Source organism: Liolophura sinensis, chromosome 12 (assembly GCF_032854445.1).
Source record: "Liolophura sinensis isolate JHLJ2023 chromosome 12, CUHK_Ljap_v2, whole genome shotgun sequence".
Taxonomy (NCBI): Eukaryota; Metazoa; Mollusca; class Polyplacophora; order Chitonida; family Chitonidae; genus Liolophura; species Liolophura sinensis.
The window spans coordinates 221447-243238 of record NC_088306.1 but is presented as its reverse complement, the minus strand read 5'-3'; the positions used below and the strand labels follow the sequence as shown (position 1 = coordinate 243238).

The window sequence follows — 21792 nt, the reverse complement described above, 5'->3', positions numbered from 1 at the left end:
GAGACCACAGACTCTCCAGATGGTACATCTTGTCTGGACCAATATTTGTACAAAGATCAAAATGATTTCCTCTCCCAGAGACTTTACGACAAAAGGGATAGTTTCAATTATGACACTCTACATTATCCTTACTTAGCAATAAACCGAGGGGTCCCGCGTATGGCGTGTACATATTTCGCTTTGTTGCATTTGTTAGATCCTACGTATTGTGTGACGATTTCATTCAACGTCCCAAGTTATTATTACAAAAACTAGTGTGTCAAGGTTATCAAATGCCTTCACTTCAAGTTTTTTCAATTTTACAATGAATATATCGCTCTTGTAAGTAAATATGGACAGAGCGACGAGAAACTCTAGCACCATGCTTCATGACTGTATCTAATTCCGCTTAACCCGGGGCTAGGGCGGTATATTCATCGTGTTGAATTAGATCGCCACGTTGGATACACGAATAGTTTCAATCTAAGTGTACCTGAGAGATATATTTTGTTATGGACAAGTGATATTCTAGCATAGTACACAGTTCGAATACTGATTTCACTCAGTTGCCGGGAACATACCTTGTGTCTTTCCAACATCAATGAAAACTATTGACTGCTTCTCTGTGCAAGATTCCGTCCTGTTTTCGTGCTTTATATACTTTGCTAATTTTTTGGTGGTTTGTGTTGCACTTTATTTTGGGGAATTGAACTTGCCACTATTGACCCGGAACATTCTTTTTGGTTGACGGCTGGTATACGAAATGTCTGTTTCGACGCATAGATTTACATCGATTTTAACATCACAGAGAACGCAATGCATGAAAAAGGTGACAGTGATTCTTTACATGAATTTTGAAAGAAGGTTTGCTTGGTGGCTTGTATGGTTGGCTGCCAACAAAGTTTTTGGCTGCCCGTGGGTTTGTTTTGATGGTTGTCTGGACGGGTGTTTGGCTGGTTGGTTTACTGGTTGTTTAGTTGGCTGTATGGGTGGTTAGTTGATTGGTTGGTTGGTTGGTTGAATTACTGGTTCGGATTTTATGGTTGCTTGTCTTGGAAGTTGTTGGCTGGCTGAGGGATTGTATGGTTGGCTGTCCGGGAAGTTGTTGGCTGGCTGAGGGATTGTACGGTTGGCTGTCCAGGAAGTTGTTGGCCGGCTGAGGGAGTGTATGGTTGGCTGCACGGGAAGTTGTTGGCTGTCTGAGGGACTGTACGATTGGCTGTCCGGGAAGTTGTTGGCTGGCTGAGGGTGTGTATGGTTGGCTGCATGGGAAGTTGTTGGCTGGCTGAGGGATTGTACGGTTCGCTGTCCGGGAAGTTGTTGGCTGGCTGAGGGATTTTATGTTTGGCTGTCCGGGAAGTTGTTGGCTGGCTGAGGGATTGTAGGGTTGGCCGGTCAGGAAGTAGTTGGCTGTCTGAGGGATTGTATGGTTGGTTGCTTGTCTGGGAAGTTGCTGGTTGTCTGAGGGATTGCATGGTTGGCTGCCAGGGGAGTTGCTGGCTGCCCGCAGGATTGTATGTTTGGCGGTCCGGGAAGTTGCTGGCTGCTTGCGGGATTGTATGGTTTTGCTTCACGGGAAGTTGCTGGCTGTCTGAGGGATTGTATGGTTGGTTTGCTTGTCTGGGAAGTTGTTGGTTGTCTGAGGGATTGCATGGTTGGCTGCCTGCAGGATTGTGTGGTTGGCTTCACGGGAAGTTGCTGGCTGTCTAAGGGATTGCATGGGTGGCTGCTTGCCTGGGAAGTTGTTGGTTGTCTGAGGGATTGTATGGTTGGATCTCCGAGAAGTTGCTGGCTGCCTGCAGCATTGTATGGTTGGCTTCACGGGAAGTTGCTGGCTATCTGAGGGATTGTATGGTTGGTTTGCTTGTCCGAGAAGTTGTTGGCTGTCTGAGGGATTGTCTGGCTGCTTGTCTGGAAAGTTCTTGGCTGGATGAGGGATTGTATGGTTGACTTCACGGGAGGTTGTTGACTGGCTGAGGGATTTTATGGTTGGCAGGTCAGGAAGTTGTTTGCTGGCTGAGGGATTGTATGGATGGTTGCTTGTCTGGGAAGTTGTTGGCTGTCAGAGGGATTGTGTGGTTGGCTTCACGGGAAGTTGTTGGCTGTCTGAGACATTGTATGGTTGGCGGTCCGGGAAGTTGCTGGCTGCCTGCGGGATTGTATGATTGGCTTCACGGGAAGTTGCTGGCTCTCTGAGGAATTGTATGTTTGGCTTCACGGGAAGTTGTAGGTCGTCTGAGGGATCGTATTATTGGCTGCTCAGAAAGTTGTTGATGGGTTGTATGGTTGGCTGCTCAGGAAGTTGTTGGTTGTCTGAGGGATTGCATGGTTGGCTGCTCGGGAAGTTGTTAGGTTTTTTATGGATTGTATGGTTGGCCGCTCAGGAAGTTGTTTGTTGTCTGAAGGATTGTATGGTTGGCCGCTCAGGAAGTTATTGGCTGTCTGAGGGATTGTCTAGTTGGCTTCCTGGAAAATTGTTGGTTGTCTGAGGGATTGTATGGATGGCTGCCTGGAAAATTGATGGTTTTCTGAGGGATTATATGGTTGGCTGCCAGGAATACTGTTGGTTGTCTGAGAGATTGAATGGTTGACTGACCAGGAAGTTGTTGGTTGCCTGAAGGATTGTATGGTTGGCTGCCAAGGAAGTTGTTGGCTGTCTGTGGGTTTGTTTTCTTGGCTGTCTGGATGTGTGTTTGGCTTGTTGGATTACTGGTTTGTTTGTTGGCTGTATGGGTTGTTGCAGGGTTGCATTACAGGTTGTTTGGTGTGTTGTATGGGTGGTTGGTTGGTTGAATCACTGGTTATTTGGTTGGCTATATGGATGATTGGCGGATTCGATCACAGGTTGTTTGGTTGGCTGTAGGGGTTGTTTGCGGGTGGGTTACTGGTTGTTTGGTTGACTGTATGGTGGTTGGCGGGTGGGATTATTGGTTGTTTAGTTGGCTGTATGGGTGCTTGGCTGGTTGGATTGCTGGTTGTTTGGTTGGCTGTATGGGTGGTAGGTGGGTGTGATTACTGGTTGTTTGGTTGAATGTATAGATGGTTGGCGGGTGCGATTACAGGTTGTTTAGTTGGCTGTATGGGTGGTTGGTTGGTTGGATTACTGGTTGTTTGTTGGCTGTATGGGTGGTTGGCGGGTGGGATTACAGGTTGTTTGGTTAGCTGTATGGGTGGTAGGAGGGTGTGATTACTGATTGTTTGGTTGAATGTATAGATGGTTGGCGGGTGCGAATACAGGTTGTTTAGTTGGCTGTATGGGTGGTTGGTTGGTTGGATTACTGGTTGTTTGGTTGGCTGTATGGGTGGTTGGCGGGTGGGATGACAGGTTGTTTGATTGGCTGTATGGGTGGTTGGCTGATTGCATTACTGGTTGTTTGGTTGAATGAATGGATGGTTGGCGGGTTCGATTACATGATGTTTGGTTGGCTGTATGGGTGGTTGGTTGGTTGGATAACTGGTTGTTTGGTTGACTGTATAGGTGGTTGGCGGGTGGGATTACAGGGTGTTTGGTTGGCTGTATGTGTGGTCGGCTGGTTGCATTACTGTTTGTTTGGTTGAATGAATGGATGGTTGGCGGGTTCGATTACAGGATGTTTGGTTGGTTGTATGGGTGGTTGGTTGGTTTCATTACTGGTTGTTTGGTTGAATGAATGGATGGTTGGCGGGTTCGATTACAGGATGTTTGGTTGGCTGTATGGGTGGTTGATTGGTTGGATTACTGGCTGTTCGGTTGGTTGTATGGGTGGTTGGTTGGATTACTGGTTGTTTGGTTGGCTGGTTGGCTGTATGGTTAATTTGTTTATTGAGTGAATGATTTGTTTGTCATCTAGATTGATGCATGCGTATGGCACTTAACGGAATTTATGGTATGATTAACGCATCAGGTATTTGCCAATACTATCCAATGTCGTTATCAGAAACGTATACGTAAGTGGGAAGTTCCGGTCGTTGGTATGGTCTTTGGTATACTCCTGGCTCTGTCCAGATTCATCCTACGATAATGTTGGACGACGTTGTATAAGTGAAATACTTGAGTATGGCGTAAACCACAATCAAATACATAAATAGTATGCTTATATGAGAAAACGGTTGCGAATATCGCCCAGTGGAAGAAGTTGTCGAGGCAAAGTACAGATGATCTGACTGGCCATCAATAGCGCACTACAGTTTGAGTAAACCAAACACAACTGCACTCCACCTAGTATAGATGAAATCTATACTCGTGCGGACCGTCAGTGTGTGTGTGGGGGGGGGGGGGGGGCAGAGGAGGGTAGAGTTGGATACAGCTTCTCTGTATCTCTGTGTGGACGCAAGTGCAGTGTTTAATTCAAGTTCTGACCTGAGGCTAGTTCTTATTTTCACCCGTTTCAACTGAATGCCATGCTCTAGATTTATTCGGCTCATCTGCACCGGGTGAGCCGCAGCGGCCTGGACATTGTCTACCGTCGTCTCGACTTGAATAGATCCTCCCTTAAGCAGTTTTGCGATGATGGTCACGTCCTTAGTGACATGCTCTTCCAACCATCCAATCCTCAAGCCAGGAAGGACATGGAAGGTATCGGGAACTGCTTTATGACCCAATACAATATCCAGAATGATTAAGGACCGCGCGGGTAACTGGGGAGGTGATGGAAATGGTGAGTAGATCAAACCAGGCAGTTTTTGGTGTAAATCCGGGGACCGGACATCTATTATCGGCAATCTCATTCAACTTCAGTGGTTCTTCATCGGATCTCCCCAATGGCGCTTTCTTTCTATGGCAGTGCAATTAGGGCCCACCGTGTCCCTCGCGCCGACTAACGTGTAAGGTCACGCTTAAATATAATGTATCTGTAGGATGGCCGCCATTGTCTAATAGCCTAATAGTAAGCTGCGACAAGAAGTCAGCCAATAGTGTTTTGTATTGTGGGTTGGCAAATGCCGCCGTCTTTCCGCAGTTCATGCCTCCACGGGATACCGGGATTGCCCTCAGAAAAGTAGAGCCACTTGCATTACCAGTAGACACTGCGGCGATGTTTTTGGACGCGATCACTTCGTCTAGGTGGACGAATATCTCTTTCTGAGGCGCCAGTTGGGGTAGTTTGTCTCCTTCTGAAACCCCACTTATTGACCTAAACAACGGGAATCACAAGATTGGAGCACGTTCTTACGCTTATGATCCAGCGTTGATATTCACTCAAGTGTGGGTACAATGTTATTTCGAGTAGGGCGACCTCGTACTGGCCTTCTTGATTGTCTAGACATGATGGGAGGAGGGCTCTGCGCCCTTGTTGAACATCGCTCAAGGTTACAAATATTTACATGATTGGAGGAGTGCACTGCGACCTTGTTGAACTTCGCTCAAGGCTATAAACATCTTCAGTGTGTATGTATCACCATGAAGAGAACCGCCCTCAGCTTCAATAGAGAGGCCACTTACAAGGCCGGCCCATTATATATCGTCCAAACCCATGCAGATCATCTCGCACGTTCTAACATCTGTTAGCGAGGGTAAGGCCTTGCACAGATGTGTTCTCGGGCTACCACCTACCATCAGTAACCAGATTCTCCACAGTCCAACTTGGAATACCGACCCAATGCAGTTCTGGCAGAACCAACTGAACTTTGCGCTTTGGTGCGCGACTACGGGTTGCGGCGTGTCCGTTAAAGACCACCTACTCCACCCCCCCCCCATACAACCAACCCACCCCCACCCCACCCTCGAATACCTTAGTCGCATTCCACACCTACCACTACCGGCGGATTTTGGAAGAGTTCAAAGCCCCCTTACCCCAAGACAGAGCTTCGGAGGCGTTGGACAACCCCTAGGGCAAAAGGACTTATGAAAGGATTTGCCGTGAGTTCTCCGTCTCTCCACATACAGACTGGAGGCAGAGTGGTGTAAATCACGGTCTCGGAAAATCATACTACTACATGACAAGGATCGGTTACGGATCTGTTGGCAACGGATCCTATGATCCCAGCAGGATGTCCTACCCTAGAAAATATGGCGAACAGGACGATGTGGACGGCTGGGCATCGTTCATTGTGGAGAAATCCCAAGGCTTCACAGAACCGGGCGTAGAGCGCCTAAACGACTCCATCCGGACGTACGTCTGGGCAGTATTAGGCGCCCAAGTGCAGACACGAACACGGATCCTGGGGACAGAGACGGCGTTCGACGCGCAGAGGCAGTTTTTTTCCCAAGATCGAAGACGCCATCTCCTCCCCAGTCGACTTGCCCTCGGCCATCAAACGCTACCAAAATGTGCTGCAGTACGCTGGCAGCGCCGTCGACTTTGTGTTCGGCATAGGCCTGTACTTGGCGCCAAGCGACATGTTACTGCAGATCGGGTAGATAGCCAACTACAACAACAAGTTCGTCGTGGCTACAGAGGCCCAGAAGCTAGGCGCCAACGATGGGGTCAACAGCAAGTTGCCGCCAACCCTGCAGCTCCACGGGAGCGGAGAAAAAAGAGCTGTGAAACCGCCATCCAAGCGCGAGCCAGCGCAAGGGCCGCAGGGCGGCTCTGTCCCAATGGTTCCGAAAGAAAAGAACCACGGCCGCTCTCGTGATCGCCGGGGTCGGTACCGGCATACTGCTGTTGTGGTACTTACATTAGCCAGCTTCGCAAGGCCACGAGCATCAGGCTGCCTACTGCGATGATCAGAGCCCAGAGATTCTCGGCGAGCCATCCAGCTGTTTTTCCGTGGAGACTCAACAACCAGGACACAACGCTGCCAATAATCCCAGGCAACGCTTCAGCCGCCTTCCCAGCCAAATTGCCAAGGGCTCGCCCCAGGTCTGTAAGTGCCGTTTAACCCACTGTTTAAGACCGCCTCTGTCGGTTGGTTTAGGAAGAGGCAGCGGAGAAGGCGCAGAGCCCCCACCACCAGTCAATGCTAACACCAGTGTCGAGATCGCCATGCCAAACGCCGTGAGGATTGAGAAGGTGGTGATCCCTTGCTCCCGCAAGAGTGTGCGGATGCGTTCGGCCAGAGCGGTATCTTCGTGTAGGATGCGTTGGATGGTCTCCCTAATGCGATTTATTTGGGACCACAGAGCTTCGCGCGTCGAAGAGGCCGCCTCGAGGCGGGACGCCCTCTCATCCTGCAGATCACGTAGCCGCTCCGCGACGCGGCGTCGGGCGAACTCATCCTCAGCCTCCCCTATCTTCCGTTTTTGCCACGCTATATCTTCTTCGAGTCTAGACAGCTTGGCGAGGTTATTCGTGAGCTCACCCCGGATAGCGCCTTGTTCAACCCCGGTATCTCTTGAAATTTGATCGGTGAGTCGTACATCGTTACAAGGTCCCGCTCGATGTCGCTATCGGTCAGACTTGCTTCCATTTTCTGGATAGCATCAGAGGCTTCTTTCGCCGTCTGGCCAAAATCCTTCAGCTCAAGGGTGTCTACCCTGGCGGCCGTGGCACCCAGTTCATTGGCGGTCGTCTGCAGAGCTGTGGCGGCCGCCTTCGGCAAGGCTGACTTTCCCTTAGGGAGCCGCGTCCAGTCGACAAAGCCCAGATCATACCTGATAGCGTTAGGCCCACCGCGCCGGTTAGCTAGTGTGGATAGTACCAAAGGCTTACCAGTCCGTCTGCTGACGATATTGAGGGCCATTTCAAATTTTGTGTAATCCCACCCCAGGCAGCGGTGAGCCCAACGGATGTGCAGTTGGAAGACTTACTCAGGTTTAAGTACCTGCACTTACAATTTTGATTTTGGAAATTATCCTTATTTGGATAGCAATATACCAAAGGGTCCTGCATTTGGCGTATACATATCTCGCCTTGCAGCATTTGTCTTGTGTCTTGTGTAAATTGTGATGACTATAATTTGCGTCAGTGATTGTTAGCTCAAAGTAGTTGTCAAGGATAATCCATCAAGCGCCTTCATTCTAACTGTCTCAGGTATGGCAGGTATGAACAGATCGTTCAGAATCTCTGACGATCTGCATTGTGATCAAGCACATAGACGGCGCTGTTATCCTGATATCTATCCACACATATCTATCTCGTACATGGTATTTAACAACACAGATGGCGCTGGTTGCCGAATGTAACCGTCTAGCTTTTATACAGACCAGCATGTCATGTGTAACATTATAGATGGCGCCTCTTGTAATATGAGATCCTTACATATTAACGGGAAAGACGTAATCGTCCGTGAATCACAATCTGTTCGGTTAAGGTCTGGAACGCTCGTCATTTTCAAACTGTATCTAATACCGCTTAACCTGGGGCTAGGGGTCGTAAAGGTAGCCATGCTCATTATGGTGTGCATGGTTGAACAGGTGGAATCAAAGCGCGACTGAGATACCTTGTTTAATTGTTATTTGACCTGGAACGCATTCATGGACTACGAATTTTGATATGGAATTCATGCCTGGAATATCTACTGTCTGCCCAGCATCAATGAAAAACTGATGACCGCTTCTCTCTTGTGTGTTACCGGCTTTATTTCCTATTTGTATAATTTCTTACATACCTTTATCTTTGGGAGCTAGTGTTAAACGTTGTTTTGGAAATGGATCTTGCGATTATCGACTTAGAACGCCCTTTACGGACTACGAATAGTATACGAATGTCCGACATGACGCTTATATTTAAGGACCATACACGAGGACCAGCTCCACGGCAGTGGAAGGCGTGTGGAGAACGCCAGCGAAGGGATGACCATAAAGGTCACAAAAGAGGCAGAGGCGGAGGGCGCATTGAACGTTTATCTGTATGTGATCATGAACGCCCAGTTCCTCACCGAAGATGGCAGGTTCAAAGGTGCGCTGTATTGATCCAGCTCAAACGTACGGGCACCGTAAGTCCGTGCGCAAGAAACAATTGCTAATAGGCAAGCATTTCTCTGCCTCCGACCATGACTGGGGCCATTTCAGCATTCAGATAATAGAATCGGTTTATCCATCAACAAATGAGACAGAAGTCGAATTTGAACGTAAAATCCGTGACCGTGATCTTTTCTGGATGCTAGAGGTTGGTTCAGTCTTCCTATATGGGTTGAATGATAACGTTATGGGAATCGGCAGTGTAACATCTAGCCAACCATATGACTCCATCGTAACAAATTTATTCAAATACCATAAACGTAGACCTCGCAGTCATGGTAGGAGGAAGTTCAACAGAAACATGGTTCACAAACATGTTACAGTTAGTTATCTAGTAGGATTGTCGTATGACACCAATAGCATTTATGCTCTACGCACAGTATTACATGCACTGCCATTGAACTTGCTAAGACAGGTAGTTCAAGACGTATCCAATAACATACACAATTTTAATGTTCCACCTCACCTTGTACGCCTGTGTCAAGACATCGCATTTTCGATTGTATCGCCCTGTAACTACAAATGAAACTCAACACGATCGATTCTTTCTGAAGATAAAGCATTTAGACAGTGGCCTTGATTTAATTAACCTTGAACGCATCTTTAATGAACCTGATGTTCATAGTGCTGTGCCTAATTATTTTAATATCCAAGAGCCACCTTGCATATCATATGAGTATACAAAGCCTATCGCTTCCAAAATTTTCAATTATTCCCAGGCCATCAAGGAGTTCGATTTGGCGACGTATACTTCTGGCGGCTATAACTGTGATTGTGAATCCTCAGTTTTTACCTACGACAAATGTAAACATGTCCTGACTGGTGACCTTAATATTATTAAGAATCATGATCTAAGGAATCTCTTTGTGAGGGGTCCTAAGTATAGAGAAAAGAGTAATGTCAACATTCGATTAAACAAAAAAATATCATCTCGGCACTTGAGGAGTATGTTAAAAAAATGGTCAAAAACGGGAGAAAGTGGATTCTTCGGTACTTAACGATTGGCTTGAGATTGTCAAAAAGAAAGTTAGTTTAACTATACACCGTCTAGACATTGATGCTCTACCTCAAGTTAAACAGGCTCTGAAGGATCCCATTGTGCAAGAAACACTTGCTGACCTTCATAGTAAATTTGTCATCACTGTAGCAGATAAGGCTCCTAATAATGTCATCTTTATTTGCAAGAATTATTATTATTAAATTCTTGTTCAAGAGCTATATGCATCTACAACGACATCCACGTATTCTGCTACTACATGTACTCTGGAGGATCTATTTAACAAACACAAAACCTTTCTTAAAAAAAGGGGCATAAATATACCTACCCGTCACACAGAAATACCACAACTTTACTGGATTCCTAAAATGCATAAATCCCCATACAAGGCTCGATTTATTGCAGGTTCAAGAAGTTGTACCACCAAACTCTTGTCAACCCTACTTACGAGAGCGTTACAAGAAGTAAAGTCATTTTTTAATAAGTATTGTTGTGCCATAACAAAAATTCAGGTGTCAACTGCATGTGGATTCTTAACAACTCCAAACGTCTTACAGAAGAACTCGATGCTCATATGCATATACCGTACAAAGACGTATCCACATGGGATTTCTCTACTCTCTATACTACGATTCCTCACAAAGATCTTATTGAAAGAATATCGTCGTTAATTGTCTCGGTATTTACTAAAACAAGTCACCGTTACATTAACGTCAGAAGCAATAAGGCTTTCTTTAGTTCTACTCTTTATAAAGGTTACCACTAATGGGATGTTACATTATTTATTGAATTACTTGAATTTCTCATTAATAACATTTATGTGAAATTCGGAGATACCATTCACCAACAGTGCATAGGTATTCCAATGGGTACCAATTGTGCGCCTCTTTTGGCAGACCTATACCTGTTTTCATTTGAATACGACTATATGCAGAAACTACTTAAAAGTAATATCTTTAAAGCTGGATCCTTTTCATTTACCAAGCGGTATATTGAAAATCTACTGGCGTTAAATAATCCCAATATTGCTGAAGCGGTGAAGGAAATCTATCCGCCTTCATTGGATTTAAAGGAGACAACAGATAGTCCTGATGGTACATCTTATTTGGATCTATATCTGTACAAAGACGGACAAGGTCTCCTTTCACGCCGCCTTTACGACAAAAGGGATAATTTCAATTTTGATATTGTAAATTATCCTTATTTAGATAGCAATATACCAAAGGGTCCTGCATATGGCGTATACATATCTCGCCTTGTAGCATTTGTCAGATCTTGCGTTAATTGTGATGACTTTAATGTGCGTCACAAGTTGCTAGTTCAAAAACTAGTTTGTCAAGAATACTCCATCAAACGCCTTTATTCTAAGGTTCTCAAATTTTACAATGAGTATAACACTTTCGTTGGCAGGTATGGACAGAGCGTTCAGAATCTCTGACGATCTGCATTGTGATCAAGCACATAGACGGCGCTGTTATCCCTATGTACATATCTATCACGTACATGGTATTTAACAACATAGATGACGCTGGTTTCCGAATGTAACCGTCTATCTTGTGTGTCATGTGTAACATCATAGATGGCGCCTCTTGATGCGCGGGGATGAACGTGGATGACCAATGTTTATGTACGCGGGACGTTGTTTGCCTACAGAAGTTTTTGGGCTAATCTTATGTAGCTCGAAGCTATGTGGGCTATGTGGGCTGGGGGCATTCAAGGGGACGGAGAGCTTTCCAGTCCGTTTATAGTGAACAGGGGGGACGGCGGGGGGGGTCTCCCAGCCCGAGGTCTTCCAGACCCAGCCTTTTCTTTACTACCACTCAATAGTATGGTGGGCATACCTGTACGTCACTCGTGACAAGGTTTACTCTAAACAACCCTATTCCATTCAACCATAAAACTGACCGCCATTGTCACAGTTAAAAATTCTTGAGCATACCGTAAAACAACAATGAAATGGATGAATGCATTTTTGAGTAAGGTGTCAGCAACACACAAATGAATGAATCCATCCTTGAGTAAGGTATTAGCAACACACAAATGAACGAATCCATTTTTGAGTAAGTTGTTAGCAACAGACAAATGGATGAATCCATCCTTGAGAAAGGTGCCAGCGGCACACAAAAGGATGAATCCATTTTTCAGTAAGGTATTAGCAACACACAAATGAATGAATCCATTTTTCAGTAAGGTGTCAGCAACACATAAATGAATGAATCCATTCTGGAGTAAGGTGTCAGCAACACACAAATAGATGAATCCATCTTTGAGTAAGGTGTTAGCAACACACAAATGAATGAATCCATCCTTGAGTAAGGTGTCAGCAACACACAAATGGATGAATCCATTTTTGAGTAAGGTGTCAGCAACACACAAATGAAGTAACAATCAAGACATTGTACAGGGAAATAAAGAGAAAAGGCTGGTGGTAGCGTGTCGAACAAATGAATAATTTTGTTACATTTTTCGGTTTCTCTATTTTATTTGGTCTTAATTATAATTTTAAAACAGATTTAAACAGTTATGTTCTGTATTAAATAGTTCATACCATTAACAAGCGTATTTGGTAAATATTTTAAAGTGAGCTTGTTTTAAATCGTCATGAATGTGTTCGAAAATTGGGGTTTCCATGGTGACGTTTGGATTACACACGAAATAGAGATGAGAGGAGTATCGTGCGATGTGGTTGAGAGACTGTCCATGGTACTGGGCTAAGTAAACGCCTGAAAACATACAGAAACATAAATGAGACGGAGACGCATTTCCCCAGACAAGATTACAGTAGGACAGGTAAGGATATACCAAGGAATAACACAAGGCATGCGCGATTTTACACATTCAGACATTCACAAATATGATCTAATAAGTTGAAAGTTTCTCGAAATTATTTTTGATATTTCTTCAATGTATGTAGTCCTAATTAATTTGTCATTAACAAATACGTTAAGAAATTTATATTCGCTAACTCTTTCCAACGATTGTTCTGAAATATAAAGAGCTGTATCTGAATAATCTTTTCGACAGTAAAAGGGCTTTGTCAGCATAAATTTTGTTTTACTAACATTTTGTGTTAGTCTATTGCTGACGAAAGAGTCATTCAACTTTTGTAGCTCATTTCTATACTATTGGATAGTTGTGTTAAGTTGTTACCGGGAATATGTGCAGAAGTATCGTCAGCAAATGACGGAATGTTTATTTAAGTTATGGATTTTTCGATATCGTTTATATATACAATAAAAAGCCGCGGACTCAATATAGATCCTTGGGGCACACCGTGTGTGATTGTGGATGGAGCAGGCAAACAATTAATATATTCGGTGCATTTAAAGCGGCCTAAGATTTTAAGATGGCGTTTATCCAGTTTTCGCTATTGTTGCGAAATCCGTAGTAATGTAATTTTGTTAAAAGAATTCCATGATTGACAGTATAAAAAACTTTAGTTAAACCCAGAAATGTTGCAATGCTGTATTGTTTTGATTCCTAGTCTTTAATGTTTTTCCCTAGAAGATTTATTATCGCTAAGGATCTCGAGTGGTTTGATCGAAATCCGGACCGGTTACGGTATAATAGTGTGTTACTTTCTACAGGGTCAGTCACGCGAGTGACTATAGCTTTTTCAATTATTTGGCTAAAATATGGCAGAACAGAGATAAGGCAGTAGTTTTCAATGAGTGATTTTGCTTAGTATTATATATTTGGCAAACATTGGCACTTTTTATGCTGTCGGAAATGTGCCTGAAGTAAACTATAAGTTCACTAGTTGGCAGAAAATCGCCGAGATATGACCTTTGACGAGCTTAACAAAGGGTGATTTTGTGCCATCTTTACCACTTGCTCCACTTTTCAGATTAGAAACAATATTTATTTTTTCTGTTCGCGTGCATGGCTCTAAAACAAAGTATGAACTGAATGGTTCTGCGAGATAGTCCTGGAACCTTTCACTGGGCTGTGGTAAACTATGATCGAGTGTTAGAGCTGTATTTGAGAAGTAATCATTTAAGCCATCAGCTATTGTTTGAGAATCTGACGTTATACGATTGGTACTTTTAAAAGTATTAGATAACTTCCTTGATTTGGTTTTGTTCATGAGTTCGTTAACTATTTTCCTAGTATCTTTTATATTATTATTGGCCTTAATAATTTGTTCTTATTTGTATTTTTCCTTTGCTACATGTAGGTTATGATTTAATTTGTTTCTGTACTTTTTAAACTGAGCAGTTATATGGATGTTTTTATTAGATATATGTAATTTCTTTAGTCAGTTTTGTTTTCGTATAAATGTGAGAACAGCATAACTTATCCAAGGCTTGGTAATTTTAGCTTTTTTCATTGCTATTTTAATAAGGGGGAGACATTCATTATATATATATGATTTAACAATAAGTCTATAGCGTTACTTACAGCCACTATTTCTGAGAGGTTAGTCAAGCTTTGTTGGTGAAATTTTTTAACAAATTGTAATTTTTCTGCGGGAGTTAACCACTTATACATAACATCGCATTTCCTCCGTGGGGTGTGGATATTTCGGTAGTCAATTTGGAAAACAGGAAAATGAAACATATCCGTCACATGTGTCAAACCTATATAAAAGGTATTCCCACACTCCGCAAAATGAGACACATGCACTCTCCTATCAGAGGTGGTACCATAGCACAGTAATGCTTCTAACAGGAGAATTCTCAAGCGATTGAGCTCCCCTGAACAGTTTAAAATTTCCAGAATATCTGAGCCAGTGAAACAGGGGCAAGTAGAGCAGTCAGGGTAATCAGTACTGGGGCATATGTTTTCAGAACAGGGAAAGTGACAAAGGTTCAGGTACTGAATTCTACACCGTAAGGATTCAGCAGCTAACAACAACGACTTGTAAAGAATTTCTCGTAATATCTTTTTAACACACTAAAATTACCCAAATTGCTAACTAAGAGTCTACCTAAATCAAGTATTTGTACATAATGTTGCTTTTGGCACGATTGTATTTAAAACGGGGTCGACCGGGCTGTGATTTACTATTGCAAGTTTTGACTACCATAGCTCTTTATGCAAGAGGGTGTCGATTGTAAGGTAATGATATCATCGTGATCTTAACAACTGACTTAGACTTACGACCCCTTCGTGCCATGGAGACAAAGGAAATATAACCGCAAAATGACTTGTCCAGAGCTATAATGCTACATCCCCAAATTCAGTTTGTAAAAAATATTCAAGATCAAACTGTTAGCGAGATATAATCTAGAAGCACTTGCTATATCATACATGAACATCAGATGTACACAAAATATCTTCAGTGTTTTTCGGTGGACAGATTATAAAATTATAACGCTTCCAAATTGAGCCTTTCACCTTTTGGCTCTTAAGACTTAAAAACTCTTTTTGGAGAGTGAATTTTGTGCTACTCACAAGTTTTTAAAAATTTGACAGCAAATTCTCTCTCCGTTTATACTTTGAAGATTCTTCTTCAAGGTCACTTCGTTTGGCAGCCAGATAGTACTTTTAGCAAAAACTTCTTATTCTCAAAAACCAATGAAAAAATCTTTCTCAGTTTTGCATGTACAGCAATACTAGTTACATTAAGTTTCTAGAAGCCATTAAAATGTGTTAAAAGCTTTCGAAGCTCGCCCTTTATGACGCTATGAAAACTTTTGAATTTTGATATAACTTTGATACATTCACCCACCATAATGCTGGGCACCGTCGTATAAGTGAAATATTCTTGAGCACAGCGTAAAACGCCAATCAAATAAATAAATAAACACTGCCACATAATACCGTGCGACTGACACATAGTACCCTGCGACTGTCACATAGTACCGCGCCATGCCACATAGTAGCGTGTCAATGTATAGTGTCGCGCAAGGTTCTCAGACATTCAGTGGCGTGTAATCATTGCTTGGCTGGCTGTGTTCCGCAAGGCACAGCTTCACCAAGCGCACATAGGCTCTTTTCCGGAACTTACCGTCCCCAAATGGGTTAGACTGGAACATGGCTACTTCCGCATTCCCCATGGAAGTGCAGGATGTCTTGGTCATCTGTAAGAAACAAACGTCGGACAAATCCTAGAATCAAGGAAACGTATTAAGGCAACGTAATTGCTGAACAAAACAACCAATATATACCTACAGTGCAGTGAACGGGAGAGGCACAGAGTGAGCTCTCAGATGTGTTTTACTGTGTAACAGCACTGCAGCTTCAAAACATAGGCACCCCTCAACGGGTTTGCCATCCTATACAGCCTAGACGCATGTATAGGAACCCTTTCACGCCTCAAATTATTCCCGTGTGTGATGTTGGCAAAGTGGCAACGAAGTACTCAGGTAATCCAAGGATTGGTAGATTTCCAAGGTTTATTTACCATGAATTCTGACAGAGCCATACCGATGGATTTCATGGACTGACGCTTGTCGTGAGCCATATAGTAACTAGAATATATCGCTGACGAGATAACCCAGGAATTCCCGCCATCCTTGTTTGCCAATATTGATGATTCCTTAGTAAAAATGGTTCAGGTGTCCATTGCAGTCAAATTGTACCTACAAGGACAAATGAGAACTTCGAAAGATAAAAAAATGGCTGTTGAGACGCAGAGGTTTTCTCTTTTTAAATCGTTTTCCGTACTGTTTGTATTAAACAGTGATTATACTAAAGCGAGCGTAGAGAAAGAGGTATTACGTTAAAAACAGAACATGATTGCATCACCTTTATAGATATACATTTAGACACATCCCTTTCGCATGCAGAGCTTTCCAAGGTCACAAGAGGCAAGCGTTTCGCCCTCTCCGTGCATGACAACGGAGCATGATGTATATCTAAATTCGCTGGCTATACGCCTGTTATATCAAGGACAATTCTCGTTCGTCTTGCAAGGTAACTTGGTTGTAGTTATGTTCATTGCTCTGCAGGCATTGGATGATTGACTGACGCAATACCAACCAACAATATCACCCACACCCACACCAACATGCGCACACACAAAAAACAGAGCATTCGGGACACTGAAAGTGACAAATTGCAGTTACATTAACGTTAACATCTCAGTCCCAGGGTTGTGGATCGTAAATTGCCTGTCGTCAAACGCTGTAGGACACAGGAGGTGTGGGTCAACTCCGGTTTTGGTCGGGAAGATAGCATATCACCCCGCTTTCTACGCTCATAGACGTTTCATGAGACGAAATGGTTTCCAAACTCAGATAAGTACTGACGTATCAATACTTATATCTGTTTCCAGACTGACATAAGGGCCATAAGTTTTGAGGCATCAATACTTATGTCTCTTCTTCTAAAACAAACAGTATATACTTGTATTATGTACTGGTATCACACACACACACACACACACACACACACACACACACACACACACACACACACACATATATATATATATATATATATATATATATATATATATATATATATATATATATATATATATATATATATATATATATAAATCAAATCTATTCACATACATACATACTCCTCGTGAATGTATATACATCTGACTGCTCGTCGTCATGGGACTGAGAAAATTGTCAAGTAGAACGTAAAACACCAAATCTACTCACATACATACTCCTTGTGACTATACACGTACCATAAATATGGATCCGGTCTCGTTACAGCTGGGATGAGGTTTGGTCTGTATGTTCTTACAGACCTGCAACGCAAAGAAGTACGTGTTCAGGTCGTCCGAGATTAAAGAATCCAGGCTATAGCCGTTTATGGTGTATGCCTTCTCCTGCCATTCATACGAACCATTACTGAAAAATGTAAAAGAAAGTAAAAGAGAAATTCTAAATGTCTTAATGTCATTTTCCGTATTTTCTACTGTCCAATCGTCCCGAGAAATGCATGTTTTTTCAGATGATGGATTTTCAAAAGGAAGGGCAACAATCAGCAGGGATGATAAAAAGGAAATTTCGAAGCTGCATTTGGAATACAACGATTCAGAAATTTGAGGAATTATGCTTTGTTTTTTCTTCTAAATTCTCTCAACAACAGAACAATCAACTTTCTACAGCCCTTTCTCTTATATATATATAAACTGCAAGATCGAATTACATGTCTACTGATATATTTACAATTTTTCTTTCTCAAACTCTTCAAAATTGACCGCCATTGTATATAATTTAAAATAAAAAAAACATTGTGCAAGCGGGGGAATTTCGAGGAATGTGTGTGTGTTTAAAAAGAATCCATGCCCCTTTGGTGGAGATTGTTTATCGGTCATCCATGTCCATGTGGTGGAGAGTGTTTATCAAGCATCTATGTCAATGTGTTGGAGAGTGTTTATCAAGCATCTATGTCAATGTGTTGGAGAGTGTTCATCAAGCATCTATGTCCATGAGGTGGAGAGTGTTTATCAAGCATCCATGTCCATGTGTTGGAGAGTGTTTATCAAGCATCTATGTCAATGTGGTGGAGAGTGTTTATCAAGCATCCATGTCCATGTGGTGGAGAGTGTTTATCAAGCATCCATGTCCATGTGGTGGAGAGTGTTTATCAAGCATCTATGTCCATGTGTTGGACAGTGTTCATCAAGCATCCATGTCCATGTGGTGGAGACTGTTTATCAAGCTTCTATGTCCATGTTGTGGAGAGTGTTTATCAAGCATCTATGTCAATGTGCTGGAGAGTGTTCATCAAGCATCCATGTCCATCTGGTGGAGAGTGTTAATTAAGCATCTATGTCCATGTGGTGGAGAGTGTTTATCAAGCATCTATGTCAATGTGCTGGAGAGTGTTCATCAAGCATCCATGTCGATGTGGTGGAGAGTGTTTATCAAGCATCCATGTCGATGTGGTGGAGAGTGTTTATCAAGCATCCATGTCCATGTGGTGGAGACTGTTAATCAAGTATCCATGTCCATGTGGTGGAGATTGTTTATAAAGCATCCATGTCCATGTGGTGGAGATTGTTTATCAAGCATCTATGTCCATGTGGTGGAGATTGTTTATAAAGCATCTATGTCCATGTGCTGGAGAGTGTTTATCAAGCATCTATGTCCATGTGGTGGAGAGTGTTTATCAAGCATCTATGTCAATGTGGTGGAGAGTGTTCATCAAGCATCCATGTCCATGTGGTGTAGAGTGTTTATCAAGCATCCATGTCCATTTGGTGGAGAGTGTTTATCAAGCATCCATGTCCATGTGGTGGAGATTGTTTATCAAGCATCTATGTCCATGTGGTGGAGATTGTTTATAAAGCATCTATGTCCATGTGCTGGAGAGTGTTTATCAAGCATCTATGTCCATGTGGTGGAGAGTGTTTATCAAGCATCTATGTCAATGTGGTGGAGAGTGTTCATCAAGCATCCATGTCCATGTGGTGTAGAGTGTTTATCAAGCATCCATGTCCATTTGGTGGAGAGTGTTTATCAAGCATCCATGTCCATGTGGTGGAGAGTGTTTATCAAGCATCTATGTCCATGTGGTGGAGAGTGTTTATCAAGCATCCATGTCCATGTGGTGGAGAGTGTTTATCAAGCATCCATGTCCATGTGGTGGAGAGTGTTTATCAAGCACCCATGTCCATGTGTTGGAGAGTGTTTATCAAGCATCCATGTCCATGTGGTGGAGAGTGTTTATCAAGCATCCATGTCCATGTGGTGGAGAGTGTTTATCAAGCATCTATGTCCATGTTGTGGAGAGTGTTTATCAAGCACCCATGTCCATGTGGTGGAGAGTGTTTATCAAGCATCCATGTCCATGTGGTGGAGAGTGTTTATCAAGCATCCATGTCCATGTGGTGGAGAGTGTTTATCAAGCATCCATGTCCATGTGGTGGAGAGTGTTTATCAAGCATCTATGTCCATGTTGTGGAGAGTATTTATCAAGAATGCATGTGTTGACCATGTGTTGGAGCGTTTTCACCTCAGCCGTAGCAACCGAGACCCGCCTCTTGGTATGAATAAATGATGTCAAATATAGTATCGCTTTTATCTGGCGATATCTGAATGTCACAACATCTGAAGTAGGTGTTGACACGATAAAAGACACGTGACCTGATCGACAATATCGAGTGCTTGTCTAAGACTCTCTGAACCTGGAGTGGCTTTTAAATGAGAATTTATTCATTCGTGATTTAGTCACAATATATACTCACGTTATAAAGTCACAGTGTGTCTGTTTCTATAGCCATTTATATACATTTGTAACGTACGCTATGTTGTTTGATGGGAATTTATTTTGGGCCAAGTACATTAAAAGATTAATTTCATTATTTTGGACTGTACACCTTTACACTGTTCAGAGGAATTTCATTATTTTGGACTGTACACCTTTACACTATTCAGAGGAATTTCATTATTTTGGACTGTACACCTTTACACTGTTCAGAGGAATTTCATTATTTTGGACTGTACACCTTTACACTATTCAGAGGAATTTCAGTTTTTTGAACTATACACCTAATCATTGTTAAGTGAAATTTCATTATTTTGGACTGTACACCTTTACACTGTTCAGAGGAATTTCATTTTTTTTTAACTATACACCTAATCATTGTTAAGTGAAATTTCATTATTTTGGACTGTACACCTTTACACTGTTCAGAGGAATTTCATTTTTTTTTAACTATACACCTAATCATTGTTAAGTGAAATTTCATTGTTTTGGACTATACACCTATTCAGTGTGACAAAGAATTTTCTTATGTTGGACCATACATTTATACAATGTAAAAAGAAATGTCATTATCCTTGAACATATATTGAAATTTTTTTCATTGTATTTATACCGTGCATTTAAAGATTACCGGGAGAATTTATTTATTTAAGTTTATTTAATCATGTCTGAACTCGTTCAAAATTAGATTTTTTATTTCTTTGCGCGTGACTGTGCATTTTAAACGGAGATTTTATTTATTTCTTTATTCGGGACTATAACGTGTTTACAAAAGAGTAATTTTCATGTTTACAGGCAGTATATAGGGTTATCTGCAATCATGTCAGCTGTAAATGTCGGTTTTGAACTCACAGCGCTAAAACGTCCGTAAAAACACTGCGTGTGTGGGTTCAAGTACCAGTATTAATTCAAAGAAAGATGTCTTTAATGTTTCGCTTTGTGATAAATCCTAGACCGGCGTGTTGCCTGGGTGTGTGGCCTCATAGTCTAAACCATACACAGGCGGGTTGCCTGGGTGTCTGGCGCCATAGGCTAAATCCTACACCAGCGGGTTGCCTGGGTGTCTAGCCCCATAGTCTAAACCCTACAGCGGCGGGTTCCCTGGATGTGTGGCCCCATAATCTAAACCCTACAACGGCGGGTTGCCTGGGTGTCTGGCCGGGTATTTCGTCTCCAACATGAATACTTATACATATGCTTTCATACGCACCATGCATGCAGCTTCTTCTAGCTCTACTTTAAGTAACTGACGACTTACCTGGCGATTAAAGGGGACAGATCGATGGTTTTACCTGCAGAACTGGTGTATCGACAATTAGCAATGTCACTTTTGTCCGCTAGAGAGCCATAAATGACAACAGCAAGCAGTAAGAATATACTGTGGACGAACATGGTGATATGTTAAAGATGCGTAGAGGTTATAAGTACCACTGCTTTGTCAACTTTAAAATATATGCATATGAAGGCTTATATCGTGTAAGAAGGGTGGCTGTCAGGTAAGTCAGGGCTAAACTATTAAAGGTCACTAGAGCCACGCCCCCCTCACGCGCGCGCGTGATCGCCACTTGTGCTTTTGTGACTCACGTGCAGTATGGTATTTAGGTCTAAAATACACGTGCATATGGAATGTATGATAATTACACTGTCTAAGGTGCACTGAATAAATTAGGCTCTCTACGTTGCGTCGAGCCCTAAGCGATCATGAATGCGAAATAACGTCCGTACTCAGCTGAGTGTTATTTCATTGGTAACATGCGTGCCGGTAGAATCCAAGTAGTGTTGTCATCAGCGACTAAGACTAACTCCGTACGACATGTTGAGTTGAGTTGAGCTCAGTTAAGTTCAGTTTACCAGGATCAATGCCAAACTTCAT

At 42.6% G+C, this 21792-nt stretch overlaps 1 protein-coding gene across 1 annotated transcript; it reads right to left on the bottom strand.

The window, feature by feature from the left end:
* Positions 1-12288: 12288 nt before the first annotated feature.
* On the bottom strand, positions 12289-21311 carry LOC135478977 (uncharacterized). The gene is made up of 4 exons (XM_064758664.1): positions 21178-21311; positions 17389-17554; positions 15751-15823; positions 12289-12520 (listed from the first exon to the last, which is right to left on the bottom strand). The coding sequence occupies exons 1-4, from the start codon at positions 21309-21311 to the stop codon at positions 12348-12350; spliced, it is 546 nt and encodes a 181-aa protein (XP_064614734.1). The 3' UTR covers positions 12289-12347.
* Between the last annotated feature and the right edge of the window lie 481 nt (positions 21312-21792).